This window comes from Protopterus annectens, chromosome 11.part0, assembly GCF_019279795.1.
Source record: "Protopterus annectens isolate FY-2018-M chromosome 11.part0, PAN1.0, whole genome shotgun sequence".
NCBI lineage: Eukaryota > Metazoa > Chordata > Ceratodontiformes > Protopteridae > Protopterus > Protopterus annectens.
In genome coordinates, this window is record NC_056745.1 from 757,876,167 (window position 1) to 757,896,723 (window position 20,557).

Genomic DNA, 20,557 nt, shown 5'->3' on the forward strand with positions numbered 1-20,557 from the left:
GCATGAATCATGACCTAAGAGGCCTCCTGGAATTGTTATTCAACTGTAGCCTTCAACCACTAGGCTTTATGCTTCATGAATGGACAATAGCAATAGCACACAGGTGGACCATCTACAGACCCTGGAAACTACAGACCCACAAATCTCACTAGTCTCACATGCAAAGCAATGGAAAAAATACCATGGAAAGGAGCAATAATGGCATAAGAAACACTGAGACACTGGAACCAACCCAATTTGGTTCATCAAGGGCAATCATGCTTATTCAGTCTGGTGGACTTCTTTGAGAAGGTCACGAAAGCAATGGATGAGAGTAAAATAGTTCATACTGCCTACTTTGACCTGGCCAAGGCATCTGACACAATACCACACTTGGGCATTGTTGACAAACTCAAGAAATTGGGTATAAACCCTTATGTCACCTAGTGAATAGCTAGCTGGCTCACAAACAGGAGCAATGAAGTTGGAAATGGGGATTCTACCTCTACAAAGAGGCCAATCAGAAGTAGTGTCCCTCAGAGACTGGTCTTGGGATTGCTCCTTTTTGGCATTTACTTCTCTGAAGTCAAGGTTAATTTAATGACCACTGGCTGATTAAATTTGCAGATGTTCTTCAGGAAGGGCTGACACAAATAACTAGTGTCAGCGCCCTGGGCTAAATCTAAAGACGCTCAAACAGCCAGATTAGTCAAACTAGTGTCAAAGCTCTGGGCTAACTCTAAATGCCAGGAAATGCATAATAGTATCCTTCGGGAAGTCATCCACACCTGGTAAATATCAAATTGACAACACACACACACACACACACACACACACACACACACACACACACACACACACACACACACACACACACACACACACATACAAAATCTACACGTTTACTATCATGTGTCTACAGCATTGAGGTAATCATTCTATGTTTTGCAACTTATAAACATAGGTATAGCATCTAGGTCCAAGGAAGTTATTGTTTTACTGTATTTGGCATTCATCAGACTTATCATTGGATACAATAACTCCTTTGGTATGTACCAAACCAGGCACTTCCAACAACTGGAATGTTCACAGAGCTTCCTCACTAAAAGAATACAGGGTGTAAGTAACATATCCTATGCAAATCACCTCAAAGCTCTGTCCTTGTATTCTATCTCCTACAGGCTGCTGAGGCGAGATCTATGCCTGGCATACAAGGCATTGTCAGACCCCACCCTGATGGACCTCCTGCATATCGGCAAAACAAATAATACCAGAACAATCCATTCTAAAGACTTGAACTTAGCTTAATACAAGTAGGACCTGCTGGAGAGGCAGTTATGTATTCCAGAGACCACCCCTTCTCAAATGGAGAGTTCAGGAAATATAGCCCAGTGTGCCTGTTATTAATAACATCTGTGACTGACACTCTGGACTTTGGAGGCTGGAGGTGGGATGATAAGGTTAATTAGTTGTGTGAATGGAGGTAGAAGGAAGAAGAGAAGTAATGTACATGTTCCAGGAAGAGACGTACATTACGAAATACATGTAAGAATCCAAAGTCACTTGAGCTGGTGATCAGACGTTGGGATAGTTTTGGCAGGTGATGACAGGGTAAAGTAAAAGGCTCCACTGTTTGCAAATATAAACTTACCACAACTGTTACAGACAGGCTTATACTCAGCATATGCAATATCACTGTAACAGATGCATGTATGTGTACAAGTGTTTGGGTACAGTCCAGGTGTACTCATTGTTCACAGCATACTAACACAACTGAGGGTGGTTCTACACATGGGCTTCTAATGTGAGTATAAAAGAATTTCCATTTGCTACATGTCAAATACAGACACAAAATATTGGTAGGATGAGGGAATCTACATAAAAACAGAAACTCAGGTACCTCATCTGTAAACATTTTTAAGCTATAAATAAATGTGTCAGACAAAACACACTGTATAGATACTAACAAGAACATCTTGAGTGTCAGTTTAGTTGTTATGAGATGCGATGTTGAACAATGTTGGGGACTAATACAGTCTCCTTGTTCAGATGGATGAATCTAAATGATCAAATGCATAAAATGAATTATATTAATGGTAATGCCTTGTGATCCAAAAGTGGTAGCTATCCTGGTCAACAGTAACTCGGGAGAATCTTAGAATTCTTGTCTAAACGTAATTAACCCTTTATCTTTCTTTGAGGGGGTTAGATTATATTTTCATTTCTTTTTTTTTCCTGATTACTCAGTCCAAGATCCTGTAACTCTGTTACTGCTATTGTGATTTTTAGGATCATTTCATTCATTTAAGTATTAAGTCTCAGACATAACGAATATTGATGTAATAGTCTTGCATATTCCTCAAGTACAGTCTGGGATGTCAGCTGAAAGGCAGCGTAAACTAAAGGTGAAGCTTTGTTGGATCACTGACAATCTAGTTTCCTTACATGATTTTTGCATTAGTGGAAATGAAGACATCACAACTTCTCTGGAATTTATATGCATTTTAGTGAATACCCATGCATTTCGCTTAAACGTTTTGTATATCAATTAAAATTGTGTTTAGTTTTTTGACATCATTACAACAGGAAATTAATTTGAACACTATTTTTTGTTTCCCTCTTAGTATGCTGCTTTATATACAGTGTTTCTGGATAGTGTATCAAATGTCATACACTGAACATAATCTTAATAGTTCAACTAAAGTATATTTACAGTACAAAATCTAAAATAAACTTCACTTTCAACATAAAATGAAAACAAGTACACTGCTTGATTGGAACATACATGGTTAACTTGAATTCCAGTTATAAAGTCTCTTACTGAATGCAAAACTCCACGGTTCTCGGGTATTTCAGATATGGTTAAGGTATCTCACACATCCAGCATTAGTCTCCTGGGACTGCACAAACAAGTCCACAATTAGGCTGGTGGTATTCCTTACCTTCTTCGGTTCAGGTTTCATCCAACAATCTTTACCTCTGGTCTTGAAAAATTCCTCCCTAAGAAAAGCAAATGTCTATACCACTGTGAGCTATGGCCTTGTTTTTAAACAGCACATCATTAGGCGACTCGCATTAAACTCTGCTACCATGTGCTTTACTACAGTATTATGCAACTTATATGCACAACCGTTAAGCTCCTTATGTATTATGTGGTGTAAATAACCCCCTAAAAACACTTCTAGCAATACAATAGTTAGTTGTAGGACTTCACTTTCATTTGAGTAAAATAGGTTTATGTTTTGTCTTTTTTCTACCTCTACCCTATATATATATATATATATATATATATATATATATATATATATATATATATATATATATACACACACACACATAAATTTCTTAACTGAAAACATCTGACTAAGCAGAAGGGTATTAAATGCAGCTTAAGGGAATTACAAAAAAAATATATATATATATATATATATATATATATACACACACATATATATATATATATATATATATATATATATTGGTGTTTGGTCAGGGACTGGTTATTTAAAGTCCAGACATGTCCAGCAGATTGAATGGGCTTCTAATGACAACATTCTTTAGTTATGCTCGAGGTGTACTGTCCTTGGAGGCAGTTATACTAGTTAAATAGTGTAGGAGGATATAAATTGTGGAAATTTTGCTCCAGCTCACATAAAATCATTTAGCCAGAAGGTCACTCAGCCAGATTAGTCAGACAAACCTTTGACTACACTCAGTCCTTGAATTATGGTGTTATACCCCAAAGGGACAGGTAGATCATATAGTTTCTCTTTTAGAGCTCAGTGCCAGTTATCAGTTTCAGGACTGCTCTTACTATAATGTGCACACTGAGAGAAGTATTTTTTTTGTCGCACAGAGTGCCATGAAGCACTTATCATGAATGAAAAAAAAATGTAACCTTACCTTGAGTCCTCTTTGAGATTTTGACATGTATACCCCCAGTTTATTTTGGGAACACATGGTGCTTCAGTTATACTGCTCCTTCACTGTAGGTGCTTATACAAGCGGAGCACATGACTGTAAAATGGGACACCTACATTACTGTACTTTTAGTGAAGAATACTTGGACTCATGCCAAGAAAACAGGCCGTATAACCCAGCTTACTAAAATAACTTAATTTTTATCTGTCTGAGTATGTTTTTATTATTCTAGTGTCAGGAATATGGCCATTTGTACATTGGATTCTCTAGTTCCTGGCCTACATTTTATAGTAATAAAAATACAGAAACATGAGTTTCACTTCTAGTTTGGATGCTTATTTTACTTTTCAGTGTATCTGTCTGATGTATTTCTGTAATAGCAAATATGATAGAACTATTCTGACCACTGTGGTCACTTATTCTGCCCATTTCTACTTTCTGGGTAAGCACCAGATCTGATATAAGCAAAATGTTTTTCTTTATTTACATCCACAGTAAGAGTCACCTTATATCACATTTACCTTCTGATTGTAATGGCTGTCTGGACCAAACATGTTATGAAATAGTCATTTGTTAGCCACTTGTTAAAAGTCTGTTGGACTGACTGGCCAAAGCCCTATGCCTTTTGTTTTGTCAAGAAAGCAGAAGTCATGAACAGTGATATAGCTAAGCAATTCAGTCCCACATTTTCATTATATAACACTGGTTCACTGTAGAAAGAAAACTGCCAGCGAATCATATAACTACATTTTAACCCTTGAATACTGACTGGTACAACATGACCAGTGCATAGTATGAATTACAAAGGCATCTCACATTTCAAACAGCATCACAGAGATTTATGCTGAATGAGTATGAATTTAAAATCAACACTAAAAGAAAATGACAAATCAGATTAGCACAACTTATTCATGAGCATATATCAGTATTCATTCTTTTTAAGTCAGCATTGATAAAAAGGGGGGTAACTGAATAATAGCAATAATCAATGACAGAGCAGTGTGTATTACAGGGGGATTTACTGATTCCAGGTTTAAGCATGTGTTTACGTGGGCCTCATCCTTAGGATAAAACCTAGCTGTCTGTGAATAAATCTCACCATTAAGGCCACAACCCTCCCACATATTACTGCTCTAAATCACACATCCTTCATAATGTCCATTAAGGATTCATAAAAAAAAGGCAAGCTTCACTATGTTGGGACTTGTAATAAATGTCCAAATCCATAACATAAAAGTTAAAACAGTGCATTGAAAAACATCATCACATACCTAAGTATCTTCATTTTTGCAGGGGAATGCAACCCCACTGGCAACCGAATGCAAGATCTGCCTCCACACACCCAAGTCTCCAAATATACTACCTTTCAGACTACAGAAACTCAGTGTAAAGGGAAAACCATTAAAACAAAATCGCTATTTCCCTTTACTCCAAGGAGGGTGACTTCTGAAAAGCCATTGAGTTTAATGAGTGACATTCCCACACCCAATATACTGAAGTGCCAACATTCCAACATCTTTGCTGAAACTAACTGGCATTTTAAATGTTAACAAAATGGCATACAAGCAGTGTAGTGTCACCTCTTTTGAGCCACAGTACTGTTTTCTAGCACTGCAGTCTACAAACAATGGCTGTGAGATACTTCAATGCAAGTTTCCTTACCTGGGTTTTCTTCCTGTTAATTTCAGATAGAAGTCATACAGTAGCGCTGGGGCTTTGTGACTGACAGCAATCCAGTACTGATTTACCAGCTGATTGGATGTCATGTTGGCATTTGGTCTCCTGAAGGCCTGTTCTAGAGGATTCCTTTTGAATGTTGAAATTACATGATGTTCTGAAATAAAAACACAAAAAAACAAGTCATTATTTTTAGCCTACAGTTGATGTGCCTACCAGAAAATCATGGGAGAAGTCAAGTCTAAGACCTCTGCCTTCATGCCACAAGTGTTGCTGTAAATTGCTTTAGGCAACCAATTAATAAAGCTTCTCTGTAAAACCCTTTCAATATGACCTTTATGAAATAATCATTTTTAAGAATGGTTTCAAAACAATGTCTTAACCTATTACTATGGATGACTGCTGTACAATTATTCATCGTAATAGGTTAAGACATTGTTTTGAAAACACTCACAGCAAGACGTCCCATTTGATTCTCAGCTAGAGCATCTTTTGTGTGGAGGCATGCATGAATGGGCGTGCCTTTGTTGAAGGTTGTGCATCAGAGCTGGTAACTCGGCACGTAAAAATTCACTACCAAACATTAGCGGACCGGAGTTCCGCTGTGGCGACCCCTAATCGGGATAAGCCAAAAGACACAACAAATGCTGTACAATTATTGTAAAGGCAGTGCTCTGCAGGTGAACTCATAGCTCTCAGCAAGTCAGCAGTTCTTATTTGGCACCTCATTCTTCACTGCATTAGTTGTTCTGCTTCTAAATCTCCTTGTAATTACTACTACTACTACTGTTTACGTCTTACTCGCTAAGTGCAAACTCTTATCAAACTCGTTATTCATTATGTTTCCCTTACGCTACAAAGTCTTGTATGTCATGCTTCATGTTTACTTCATTCACCTTGTTCACCCGTCTGTTGACACTAAGCCCATTTATTAACAGACATTTTATTGAAAATAGTTATGAAAACTGAGGCCTCATTAATATTTTAGTTTTCCTTTATGCTGCCCGCAGTGTTCATGTATTGGACAAGCTAGACAATACGTTAACAGTGACTGCATAAAAGTCATAGAACAGATTACAGGACTCCCTTCCTTTATTGGCTTACATTATACATTTGTTATTGGTTGAACTGTTTTTCATCACTCATGTTGTTGTCTGCATACAACACTTCCCTCTATAGTTTCCTTTAGTCTTCATTCCTTATGTTCAAACCTCTCCAGTACATGAGCTATGCTATTTCTAAGGAAGTCAAACCTCTCCAGTACATGAGCTATTCTATTTCTAAGGAAGTCAGCTTTCTCCAAACTAAAGCTCCAAAACTACAAAATCAAAGTATAATGATCCACTACTAACTCAGTGTTGATTGCAGTTTCCTAGAAAGTTCAGAAATTCGAATGAATGGTTCAGCAGCAGAAGTTTGCCACTGCATTTAAATATGAGACTGTACAAGAAGATCATGTCCCTTACCCTTGGTAGGGGGTGATCGTAGAAGTATAATAGTTAAGTGGCACTTGGGCACATGACCCTCCCTTCCCCCAATCTTTGCATTTTTTTGCCTCCTCTTAGTTTTTTATTGGATTTTTTTATTGGATTTTTTACATTAAACTGGTTATCTGTGAATTTTTGAACACTGATGCTTGGATCATTGACTGCATGCCAAGGATCCACGACCCCCTTAAAACAGAAATTCTGTCCTTCATGGTATCAGTCCCTTTCTGTTTTTCCTGCATAATTGTTCTGAAAATCCCCTCCTGTGTATAACCCTATAATGATGCAGCAACTGCTTGAATGGTACTATACAGAATACCATTCTTTTTTATAAATTACAGAACTGCCTTTGCTTTATTTTTCCTTTTTTGACAGCACATATGACCATAAGGTCCCCATCCTTGTCATGCTCTGTAAACCCATTTACCCCTGTGTGACTGACAGCTCAACTAATGGCTTATTTAGTGATACTCAGTCTGGAGTTGAAAGTTGAATGGTGGGATTAGGGACATCTTCCTTGGGGCTGGTGGGATTAGGGACATCTTCCTTGGGGCTGGTGGAATTAGGGACATCTTCCTTGGGGGGTGGTGTTTGTTTCCTAGCTGTAAGTGTTGTCACTGTATAATAATGTTATGGCTACATGGAAGGGGGTGGGGCAGGTCCTTAGGGTGGCTATGCTACTGATTGTCCTCTCACACACCAGCCTGGGGTCTCCCTCTCTGAGCTCACTAGAGGAATGCCCACTCTTACCCTCCCACCAGGATAGGCATTACTCATTCTCCCTGCCAGCTCCATCAAGCACATGAACTGCTAACTGAACTCAGGATGCCTAGGTTGTAGTCAGGACTTTACCCCTCTCCACTACCTTGCAAATCTACTAATGATTTCTATGTTAATAATTGTATTCCTCTGTATTACTTTTATTTAAAAAAATCATATTACACTACAATTGCACAAAGCAAAATTTAATTTGCATTTTTCTTTCAGTTTGAATTTGGTGGCAAAACTCTTTTTTTGCAATGCACAAGATTCTATTTTTGGGACATTGAATCAGGTTTGCATAATGTTGTTATATTTTTAAATCTTTATATAAAATCTGAACAGCATTCTAATTCTAATTGTGCACACAAGCCTCTGCATCTTTATTCTCTTTTACAAACTGTGCTCATTAAATATTTAAGCAAAAACTATATGTCTGGTTTTGTGCCAGCTGTCTGCTGCTACTTAACATAAGCAGTATATAGTTTCCAACAGCATTTTAGCAAAACAAAAACAGTTAGATGTGAAAATAAGCTGTCATTGTGTGCATTTTCTTGTTAGCATGAATCAAATGAAAGTAATACTACAAGGAACTGATCTGTGCAGTGCTACTTGGTGAATACACTTCAAACTTATTTAGCTTTGTTTCTAGAACAATAATTATGATTATTAATATGCAAGTAAATTCAGGAAGCCTCTGTGCTACACATGCATAACTTGTAACCACCTCTACATTGGAGTCTTTTGTACCATATTCTGCATATTTTTATGAAGAAACTTTGAAAAAAGCATTAGGGTACTGGCCAGAGAATGCCCTTTTAGGTTATGCATAAGGTGTAAGTGAATAAGTGCTAAGTGAAGAGGCTCTGTGGAAAAACCACTATCACTGCTGTTTTATATTTGTAAATACACCTGGATGCAAAATGAAAGGTGATGACATTTTAACAGAAACAAAAAATGAAGCACTAATCAATTGTTTACACAGAGTAAAATATGTCTTGATGATTACCAGGCATTACTTTTCTTGAATCTGTACAACGTCTGTGCAGGTTAATAAACATTATGATTTAAATTGCCAGATTACATGTATTATAAATCTTCATTCCAAAGTGGAGCCATTTTTGCGGCATTCAGGGATAAAGCCCTAAGACTCAGGCAACCTGGGTTTGATTAGTGGCTTGGATGGAATGGCAGAGAGATGTTTCAAAAATTGGTAGAATTAGAGGACAGAGCATTGATGGAAAACTTGAGATTTTCTGCTCTATCAGAGAAACTGGAAGGAACAGACTGTATTAATTTTATGAAAGCACAAATAAGTAACTGAACTGGTATTCCACAGCAGGAGTTGTTAACTGAAAAGGCACATTGTGGGTATGTTCCAGACCTGGACATGAAAAAGCAGCCAAGATGTCTAATAGTTAAGGTATAATCCTACCAGCAGAAAGAGTTGCTTCTGACAAAATTGCAGCAGAAGGACAAAGTATTAAAACTTGAAGACAATAGTGTGTTTGTGGAAAATGACTACTCACTATACACCAGGCAGAAGAGGGAATTCCAGTAATCAGGGAATGTTGAGAAGCAGGCATGAGATTCAGGCTGCTGTATTCAGCTACCTTCAGAATACTTTTTTTTCCTGGAGAGTCAACATAATTTTTTGATGCCGAACATGTTAAGGAGGAAATACAAAAGTTTGCATAAGAAAAGTGGGCTATCAAACAGAAGGGGACTCTGCTTATTCTTCTGATAATAACGGTCATAGTGAGACTATACCACTGAAACCTTTTGCAGTGTTCTAAAGGAAAATGTTTCAAAGAAAGTGAAAAGCACAGAGTTGACGAGAAGAACCAGGAATATGTTGAAAATGAACCAGAGACTGGAGCTGAGAGATAGAGATTAACAGGAAGAAAAACAGCACCTCGCAAATTCCTGAATAAATGTTGGATTACAAACCATCAGTCACATTTGTAAAATATGACAGAACAAGAAAAGCTAGAAATATTGGACTTTTTTGACTTTGTTAAAATTGTAGGGGATTCCAAAGCATATGCCCTCCTTCATCCCATTTATGGTTGGAAGAGCATTAGGGAGAAGGGAAGAGGAAGGAAAGTGGTAACTATGAAAAACAAGTTTTGCTCTTCACAAAATTTTTAGAAAACATGATATATACTGCATGTTATATTGTAAAGCATTTTCAGTTAGTCTTGAGTGTATTGGAGATATGAAAGTAAACAGGCGCCATTTTCTTCCTTCTGCTTTCTTTCTTCTTGTTTAGTTTTAGGAAATGTAGGCAATGCAAAATAAAAAGAGAATAAAGCCAGGAAAAAAGCATGTTTAACATAATAGGCTGTAATCTTAGGTTGTTGAGGTGAGGGAGTGGTTGTAAAAATATATAAGGCATGATAAGTAAAATTGATATGCTTTTTCTTATTTTTGAAGAGAGGAATGACTGGATTAAAGGCCTTCACTTAATCTACCAAGTTTTAAGTGGAAGCAAGTTTAAAAGAACACTGAATGTAATGAAAAGTTTTTAGTGAACACAAGAAGCTTGTAGCTGAAGGCTACTGAGTATCTAGTTCTCACATTTCTATGGAGACAAACTGATAAGAAGTCAATAAATTTAGAAATAAAATGATACCAAGGCAGTAAAGGTCCCAGCAAAGCAAAACAATGTGAAGTAACAAATAAACAGCAATCCAGGACCACCAAAGCTTCAGAAAAAAAAAAACAGGAACTTTAATAAAAAGTAAGCACTTTCATGCCAATAACTCGGCACTTCATCAGACAAAATACAAAGACACAAAGGCACTCTATAATAAAGGCAATCAATCAATCAGTGAAACAATTTGCGCTCTCTTAGTAGGGGGTTTTAAAGGCACATAGGCATTAAGTCCAGGATTTCTATGTGCCTGCACCTTCATAATCCACTTACTCTCAGCCTTCTCAGTAGAACTGCTTAAATCACCACCCCTCTTATTAACATCAATTCTCTGTAATACTAAAAAATTAAAAGAATGATCTTTAAAAACTTGCACATGTCTATATAAAGGACTGCTATCGTCTTTATTTCTTATATAACCAACATGCTCCAAAATATGTTCCCTTAAAGTCCTAATAGTTTTGTCTACATAAAAACTACAACATTTTGTGCAAAATGCAAGATACACAAGGTGTTTACTAGTGTAATCTGCATAAAACATGGGATTAAAAACAAAACCATTAGATGGATGTGCAAATATTTTAACGTCTGAAATATAACAACATGCAGTACAATTCATACACATAAAAGTACCTAATCTAACAGATAAAGATCTGGTATTATTGCTTTTCCCATAACAAAGTTGTCTCTTAAGGGACATACCATTTTTAAAACAAAAGTGTGCTGTAGTACCTACAATATCTGAAACAGAGCTATCTGAGGTAAGTATAGGCCAATTTCAACGTATCACCTCACAAACAGCCCCAGTATCACTAGTAAACGTAATTACAGGTCTAACCTGATTCCTACTAGAAACTCTTCCTGACACAGGGAATATCATTTCTAGAAAAAAAATGGTCTAGCTAAATCAGATCTAGCTATACTCACATCTTTCACTGCACTGGAGCATGTTGTCTTACGTACAGAGAGACACAAAGTCATAACATATCAGGATTTGCAGGCAGAAATGAGAGCAATGTGGAAGAAAGATACCCAGATGGCTCCAATAGTAGTAGGAGCAATGGGTCTTATAAAAAAGATTCTACAATGATATTTAGATATGTTACCAATACATGTAACTCGGTACGAATTGCAGGAGTCATTACTGGGCACAATCCGGGTGCTGCGAAGAGCACTTCTGGCTGACATCAAAGATTGATACAATACTAATTTCATGAACTTTAATCATACTTTGACTTAGGAATGGGGTCCATTCCCATCATAGTATTGGAAACCCAAAAGATGTGGAGAAAATAAAAAAAAATATTATATTCATTAAGGAGCAGAACGTATTCTAAGAACTAAGCCAACGCAGGAATGAAGAAATTAGTTTCTGCCAATAGAGTTGACTACAAGAATAGGTAAGAAGATGCTGAAATTTACTGAAGAAAACTGAAAAATGAACCAAGGTACTGGGAACAAATAATTAGAGAAGGAAATGTAATACAATGAGGAAAAAGCCAAGAATACATTTGGACTGCAGGCTAGAGACTGCCTTCCCTATCAAGGGCTGATAGAGTACAGGCAAAGAGAATGGAATAAGGGGATCCTAAGTGAAAGACAAGCACTGGGAGAGTTTTACTGAAATCTAGAACAGAACCTGCTGCTAAAAATGGATAATTAGTAGGGCATATAAAACTTTGCATGACAAGTATAGGAAATGATTAAAATGATTGGGAAGAGACTGGATGATCAACTCTCAAAGAAACAACGGGAGGATATATGCATGCCTTCCAAATATGCAACAAAGTCTAGAAGATTTAGAAATTTTGCCTGAAAGTATTTACATAGTTATCTTTATACCCCAAGCAGACTCCAAAGTATTTTTCCTCAGGTAGACTGTAAATGTTGGCGGTGTGATGGGGAAGTAAGAGGTAATTGGGATCATATTTTTTGGGAGTGTAACACGTTGGCAGACTTGAAAAATTCCCTGCAAACTATCCTGTCAGAAATACAGGATGAGCAAACTGGTGTTACTAAGGAAATGATTTTTGAGCTATGATACAGAATCAGAATTGCCTAGACATAGTAAGGCTGTGCTGAGTTTAATTTTGGTGGCTGCCAAAAAAGCAATTACTAGAAAGTGGAACTCTAAGTCTAAATCAACCGCACTAGAAGAAGTAAATATAGTATCAGAGATAAATGAACTGGAAGTGTGATCTTTCGAAAAAGATAGGAGCAAATTACATAGTAAAATTGGAACTTGTGGGAACAATACATGCAGAATTAATGTTTTGGAGCATAAATAAGGTTTAAGGGAAGGCAGAAATTGAATGTGCTATGTAATGTTTGATTGACAATGATTGTATATAAGATTATATGGGATGTATAAAATTTGCAAGTGAAAATATGTCAACATGAATTGTTTTCATTTTTATAAATGTATGATTGCCTATGTCATACATGATAATTAAAACATGTTTCTTATTTAAAAAAAATGACTTTCTGATTCAGAACTAGGTTAAGCTGGTTTATAAACAAATAATTATACATCCAGATGCAATTTCCAAAATGTTAGGCAACCACATATTTGTGCAGGGAAGGTTGACCCCAGTTTGCATTCTTGAACACATACATGGATATAACACTTAAACACAAAGTCCTTCCCCTTTCCACAGCAATATCAAACTGTGAAATGAGAAACACAGAATTAATTAATTAATTTGGTCTCCAGTTACCTTCTAATCCAATTCATTGTTTGGGGGAACCAAGACATATCCTTCCATTCAGTACATAAATGTCAGAGTATAGTGGGTGCCAGGGCATTTTAGGATGTACACACACAGACACACACACACTTATACATCAGTAATTTTCCTGAATGAAACAGCAGCACATAGTGAAAACCCACAAGGACAAAGGAAGGACTTGTGATTCCAGACAAAAGTCACCCCTATGTGACTTATTCATGTCATACCAAATGAGACACTATTTTGTTTCATATTCAATATCTGCATCGAGAAAGAAAAATGTTCCCCTGTGCATCAAAGTAATAAAACTAAATGTTACCGTCTATTGCTTCTCATTAACTTGCAGATTTGTGAGTCGATAGCAGTTAGTGCAGACAATTAAGGCTATGGCTGCTTCTTGTAGTTCAGGTTTTGATTCCCACAGCCTCTGCTTTCTTTCTATGTGGCTCTGAGCAAGTCAGTTAACCAAACACTGCTCCCACCCTGAGTGTGAAAAGTTCCATGTGGATCAGTTCTCTTACTCAAGTGGCAGATACAAACAAATTATGTTTACTCTATTATGTTTAGGCATAAGTATTCATTATTACAATGATTCATATGGGCTACTACAGTAACTGCTTATAAATCAAAGTCTAACATATATAAAGTGCTGTTTTCCTATATTACAGTTAAAGCTAATTCTATGAACCAAAACTTTCCACATTAATGAACTAACAAAATAATGAAAGAGTGGATGTGTAGTAGAAAAGCAATGTTAACAATAAACACAAATATATAGTGATAGCACATTATCAACAACTGGCACTGCACACAGCTGCAATAGTGTTGTGGGTTTTGGAAGCTCATATAGAAAAAATGATTTATTACCCCTTCATATATTTTTATGAGCACTGGTAGGTGTGATAAACTGACTGTTGTCAAAACCTTTTTCCAGTGATGAGACTAAGAAGGGTAAGACAATACTAATGCAATGCAGCGATACTAACAAAATGCACACTGTCAAAGAAAAAAAATAGTTAAACTTGTAATACTGCAGTAAATTACATTCTCAAAAGCAACCTTCATCACTGATAAGACATGCATGGGGAAGAAGAATATTAGTCGAAACAGATTTTGGATGAAACTATGAGCTAAATATGGTCTGGCAAAATGGGTGACAATTCTGACAGATTATAGAAAAGGGATTTCAGTGTAAAATTTCAAACAACAAAAAGCCAAAGAACCATATTGTCAAACACAAATATTCAAAATGCACTAGGATGAAAACTCTCAAAATGTAAGCTTTTTTTTGCAGAGGACAGCACTTCTGAATCATTCCGAATGACTTATTGAATTCAATTCATTGTCCCATCTCTTAAGGCCATGCTCAGTTTCATCCAGCTTTCTCCACAAATGACTACCATAAGAACATGCCACAGTGCCATTCTTAATACATTTGTACCTTATATTGTCCTACATAATTCCCTTAAATATTCTATTTTCCTTCTTTATTTGCCTTCCACTTTCATTCCTAATTGTCTCTGGAGCTGTTCTCACTAGGCCTCTGCTGAAAATGGGAACCAACCCAGTTGGAGTTTCCCAGTAAACAAATGTCAAAATAAAAAAAATAAAATTCCCTTAATTTCCAGATCCCTTCTTCTTCATATAATGTTGCTTTATCATATTCCAAAACTATATGAGCAAGATCTGAAAATCCTGTGTGTTCTCTTAATCTCTTGCTGTTACATCATTTTATTGAATAAATACTGCTAAAACAAATCCAGCAGCAAAACTATCGATTAACCCACTAATAACTTTGTGAGTGAAATCTGAAAAAGTGATACCAGCTATAAGCAGAAAACAGGACCAGTTTCTTTGCTCTCATGATTGTCATCATATAGTGCAGCTTAACTCTAACAGACAAGGCCACCAAAAACTGAAACAAACAAAAAAAACATATTTGTTTGTATATTGTTCTTTTATATAGTACTAATATCTCTATATCAGTTTATTTTCATTAATTTATTTATTTGACATTTTTTGACAGGGTTAGTCCAACTGAGTCAAAGCCATTTTTCAGCTGAGGCCCAAGGAGAAAAGCTTCACAAAATTAAATATAAAGTATAAAAGTATAATAATGGTAAAAAAACAACTTAAAACAATATAACACAAATATACCAACGATATGAAATGTGCATACATAATTAAACAGTGAAAAAAAACATAATTATATACAAACTTGCAGCAACCTAAATTCAGCATGTATAGCAGTGATCACAGTAGAAGAGAGACCATAATACACTATGATGCATGTGGGTAAACATATGGTGCAGCTGAAATTTTTAGTAGTAAGTTAATGTCAGGATAAGGGTGGACTGGTAAGGAGACGGTCCAGCAAATTACCAGTAGGTGTCACTCTAGAGTAGTAGTGGAAGGATAGGAGTGGCAAGAGGAAGAGAGATTAGAGGAGGGTGGAAGTAGGGAAGGTAGGGGGAGCAAGAGAGGAACGGAAGACAAGTTTTAAGGAGGGTGTTTACAGTGGTAGGTCCAGGTACTTCTAAGAAAATTTTTGGTGGCAATTTTGAAATGATGGGGGTGCTTAATACTTCTAGTATCAAGAGGAAGCTTATTCCAAGAAAGAGCAGGAGAGTAGCTGTAAAGGTTTTTCCCAGTATTACTTTTAGGCTTGTATATTTGCAGCAGTTTTTGATGTTTGCTTCGGAAAGTCTGAGAAGGGGTGTAGAGGGAAGACAAGTGAGGAGGAGATATTTGGGCAGAAGGATGGTAGGTACAAGATGGAGTGTATGATCTGTAACTGAGAGAACAGTAGTTGGTGGGGAAATTTAACCAGTGTAAGCTTTCAAGAGAGAGACAGTGGTGATAACAGTAGGTTCGATTGGTGGCAAATCTGACCACCTTGTTGTAAGTGGTTTCTAGTTTAGTCAAAAGAGAGGTCCGATGGTTAGTGAAGATTTGTGAGTCATAGAATAGGGTTGGAACTAGGCTGGCATGGGAGAGGGAGTTTTTTGCATTGTTTGATAGATATTTTTTTTATTTCTGCAAAGTCCAAGTTTCTGGTGCTTTTTTTTTTTGCTGTTTAAAATGGGTATATCAAATTTGAAGTAGTTTGGTGTGAGATTCAACTGTAATAGGTGTGTTGTTTAGAGATGAGACTGAGACAGTAGATTTAAGGTGGTTGTAAGTTTTGGGTAGAAAGAGCAAGAGTTTGGTCTTTTTGGGATTTAGGATTAGCTGATTGTTTGATGGCCAATTTTCTACAGATAAGAAGGATTTTTGCGTAATTGCGTTAAGTTCAGGGAGGGAATCGGCTATTGGAATGACAGTGGATTCATCTTCATATTGTACTAGTGATGAGAGTGGACAAGAAGTATAAAACGATTGGTAAAGTTTAATTGGGCATCACTCTGTAATTTCTTAAACCCCAAACTGACCAATGGGGCTACCAAAATAAAGATATTTAATTTTACAGCCAGACTGATTTCCTCTCAGTCTGTGTCCCTGCCACATAACACAAAAAAGTAACTTCTATATTTTCTCTTCACTGACTGAATGCCTACTTTCTCCGAGTATCAGTGAAAAATGTTACAAATTGTGTGGCCCAATTGTCTCTACTAAACAGATTTTCACCACTTCTAAATTGCTAGAAGAGCTTTTAAATTATTTGATTTTATTAGAACTCTTGTTTAAGCTAAGATGTCACTTGGCTTATCACATATTTACAACTGAAAACTCAGCAGTGTTTCATACGGTCAATATCTCTTGACTTTATACATACTAACTTGAATTAGTGACCTCATATTAAGATAGTAAATTTTAGATGTAGCTTGTTTTCCTCCACCTCTCTGTTATCTAAAGAGACCCTGTGAGGTAGAAGATACTGAGAGAGATTCTTAAAGGACCTAGCATAGGCTTTCATGGACTACCAAAATGGAGTTCACAATGACTGCAAAGTTTTGTATAGAAAGGAAACAAAAGGAAATAACTTATATACTATGTTCCTTATAAGTAGCAGTTATATGGTGGAATTAAAGAATAAATTAACTAAAAAAGAAATTTGGGTGGAACCGTTTTCCAGTCAAAACAGTTTGAAGAGCAGAGGTGTAGACAGGAATTTAAAATCTGTATGTTGCGCAGAAGTATTGTACCACCCCCACACAAACACACCACTGTCTGTACTCATGTAAGATGAGACACAGCCCAGGCATCAATGTGCTCTCACTGTCTATTTTAAAACTGTATGAGTATTGTTTGTTGCATCCAGAGGGGAACTGGCTTTAGTACCTAGGGTAAAAATTTGCTGAAATCTTTTGAACCAAGTACATTAATGCAACGGACACATATGAATCAGCTAATTTTCAGCAAGCAGCTATCAAAGTACTATCAATAACACCTTAAATCTAGAACCAAACTTCTATCTGTAGCCAAAGTAACCATGTTAGTACTTTTATGTTATATATACACTGAAGGTGTCTACATTTTAGAAATTGACTACATTCTGCTAGACAGTAAACATTAAGTTTTTAAAGGGAGCTCATGCCTCTGAATCTTGTAGCACTCCTTGAACAGGTAAAAGCAACACTTAATGAAATCTAAGAGTGCATATGCTGCTTATCTTCACACAACCCCCCAACACTGTTGCACATAAGGGTATAATTGACAAATTAAAATTCAATCAATATGAAGCTCAATGGGAAATGTTACTTTATCAAAAGTTAACCAAGTAAAATGCTATCGGAAGAGTTGCATCTTTATCCTGTTGGGGATCACCAGTGTGTTCTACAGGGCTTTGTGCTGGTCACTTTTTTGAGACTCCTCTGCTGAGGTACAAAAGTAAGAAATGGGCTCTGGATAACCAGATTTGCTACTGAATGTAAATTTGGCAAAGTAATTAGTTCAATAAGAAGATGTCAGATTTATCCAGGATGGTCTACAAAATATATATATTCCTTAGGCAGGAGTAATGATGTCAATTTTAATGTTAGCCAGTGTAGCATTGTGAATTTTGGCAAAAAAAAAGACAAATTACATTTACAAAAATCAGCAGTCAAAACATTAAAAATGGCACAATTGTTAAAGTCCTCAGGACATTAGTAAGCAAACATTAAAATTTTTGCCATTACGTTTACTTATCATAGTTAGAAAAATATTTCGGTAGCCCATCTAAGTATAAAAAAATGATAAATAACTCCATGGAAGTCAATTTATTATTTGGGTAATGGTGAACAAAATGTTAAACTTTAACCATTATGTATACTTATCAAAGTCAGACAAGCAATTTCTATAGTATATTCAATTATAAAAAGTTTCTCAAACAACTTGGGGAAATCAATGTATCACTTAATACAGCTCTGATCTGACTTTTTTTATCAGACACAATGCTGCATTCTCTAGCCTTTCAATAAGCCACATAAAATTACCTGAAAACATATAATTCCAGACTAGAAACATATAGGGTTAGAAAACTATTCAGAAAGGCTCTGGGAATTATTATTACATTTTATTTATTCCATGTTACATTGAGGTGACCTACAAGAGTGTTTATAATGTAACATCTGATCTGGTTTTGTTTCAAAGTGTATGCCTGAAATTCATCATCGGGGAAGCCAATATCAGTCTAGGGAACCTAACACTAAAAATAAATGCAAACAGAAAAACAAGATGAATACAGTACACAATACATTTTTTTTAGTTTACTGAATAAACTTTCTTTTATAATGAGAAGCTAGTCATTAAATTCTTTCAGAAATATTTGCATATATTAGAAGTAAAGATATCAATACATTAAGGCAATCAAAGTAAAATATCAATATATTAAGACAATCAAACTTTGCAACAACCAGTAAGTTGTAAATTTGACAAAAGAATTTATCAACCTATTATACAGAATAACAAGGTTGAGTTATAATATTTCACTGTGAATTTTGATTAAAGCAGAAACCTTACCATCTGATATCCTAATTTTGAGGCTTATTCTGTTTAAACTCTTTAAATGCATACTGGCCTCTCACTTAAATGACCACCTTGACAAACATGAATTACTTTGCAGTAGCTGGGTCCTACCATCAATGCAGCACTGTTGTTCCTACTGCATTTATATGAGACTGGATCATGGCAAGCCCAGCAAGATGTTGTTCCATCATCAAATTAAACATTTTGAGAAATACCCAAATTTATGCAATAAACTGGTTTTAAAGTTATCACCAATACAGGAAATGAAATAACTATATAGTCCATTTTTGCTTGCATTTGAATGAATCTGGAGCATCTCATAACACATTCTTGGCCAACCACTTGCCAATGTTAGAATATGTTATTCTTTGTACCAGTAGTCTGGCTTTGTTTGCAGCAGATCAATCCCCCAGAAATATCAGGAATTTACTTTGACAAAGCTTAGAGACTCCCAGCTCACTAAGAAATGATGAAATCTATGGTCATGAACATTTGGACTGCCGCCAGAATATGAAAGGTTCCACATAACTGTTATTACTATCACAAAACTCAAATACTTTCCAGTACACAGGACTATGTTTACAGCCAAAAGTTTGCACAGACTTTAGCTATACGTAGATGTACATGCTAAAATTAACAAACAATTGAAATCAACTTAAACTATTTACCTCCATGTGTCCTGAATCCAGAATCACCCACTGCATGCACTGATCTTTATAATGAAATAAGCTGACTCTCACTTTCATCCAAGAAAGGTCTAGTATTTCATGTGATAGCATTTCTTCTCTGATTCTGATTTCTGAATATATTATTAATTTTGCATCAGTGAACCATATGTTCAGTGTCTCAAACAATAAAATTTCTTTACGTTTGATTATTCCTTGATATGATTCTTGGATTTTACATAATGTATTACTGCACAGCTGAGTTAGGAAAGCTAACACTACCACTTTTGAAGGCAAATTCTGCACATATTAATGTTTGCCATGTTAGATAAGTATGTTCTAGAGCCTGGATGAACTAATGTCAGACAAAACTGATTTAATATTGTATGGCAAACTTTTCAGAGCTACATCTCAGAGCAATTTCATTTTTTCACCTTTTTTCTCATATAGATTTTTAGCTATTCTAGCTTCTCATCTATTGCAATATTTGCAAAATAAACTACAAAATGTCCGTATTATTCTTTACCACTTTTTTTTCTCTTGCAAGTATGCTTTACTATGAGTATCAGACACATGCATCAATTTTCTTGGCTTGCACTGAACTTGAAGGTCATACATTTGCAAACTCAGTAGTATGTTATCTGTTGCTTTATGAACATACTTTTATAAATAAATCACAGAGATCTCCCCAGAGGACACCAAAATACTTCAACAGGGCCTGTCCCCAAATCAATA

At 36.0% G+C, this 20,557-nt stretch overlaps 1 protein-coding gene across 2 annotated transcripts in view; it reads right to left on the reverse strand.

Annotated features, from left to right (window-relative positions):
* FAR2 (fatty acyl-CoA reductase 2) overlaps window positions 1-20,557 on the reverse strand; it is a 1,505,975-nt gene that overhangs the window by 125,369 nt on the left and 1,360,049 nt on the right. For both annotated transcript variants that reach the window (XM_044088201.1, XM_044088202.1), the window contains one exon: window positions 5,563-5,734. In XM_044088201.1, coding sequence (XP_043944136.1) covers window positions 5,563-5,734 — 172 coding nt within the window. The remainder of the gene's footprint in view (window positions 1-5,562; window positions 5,735-20,557) is intronic.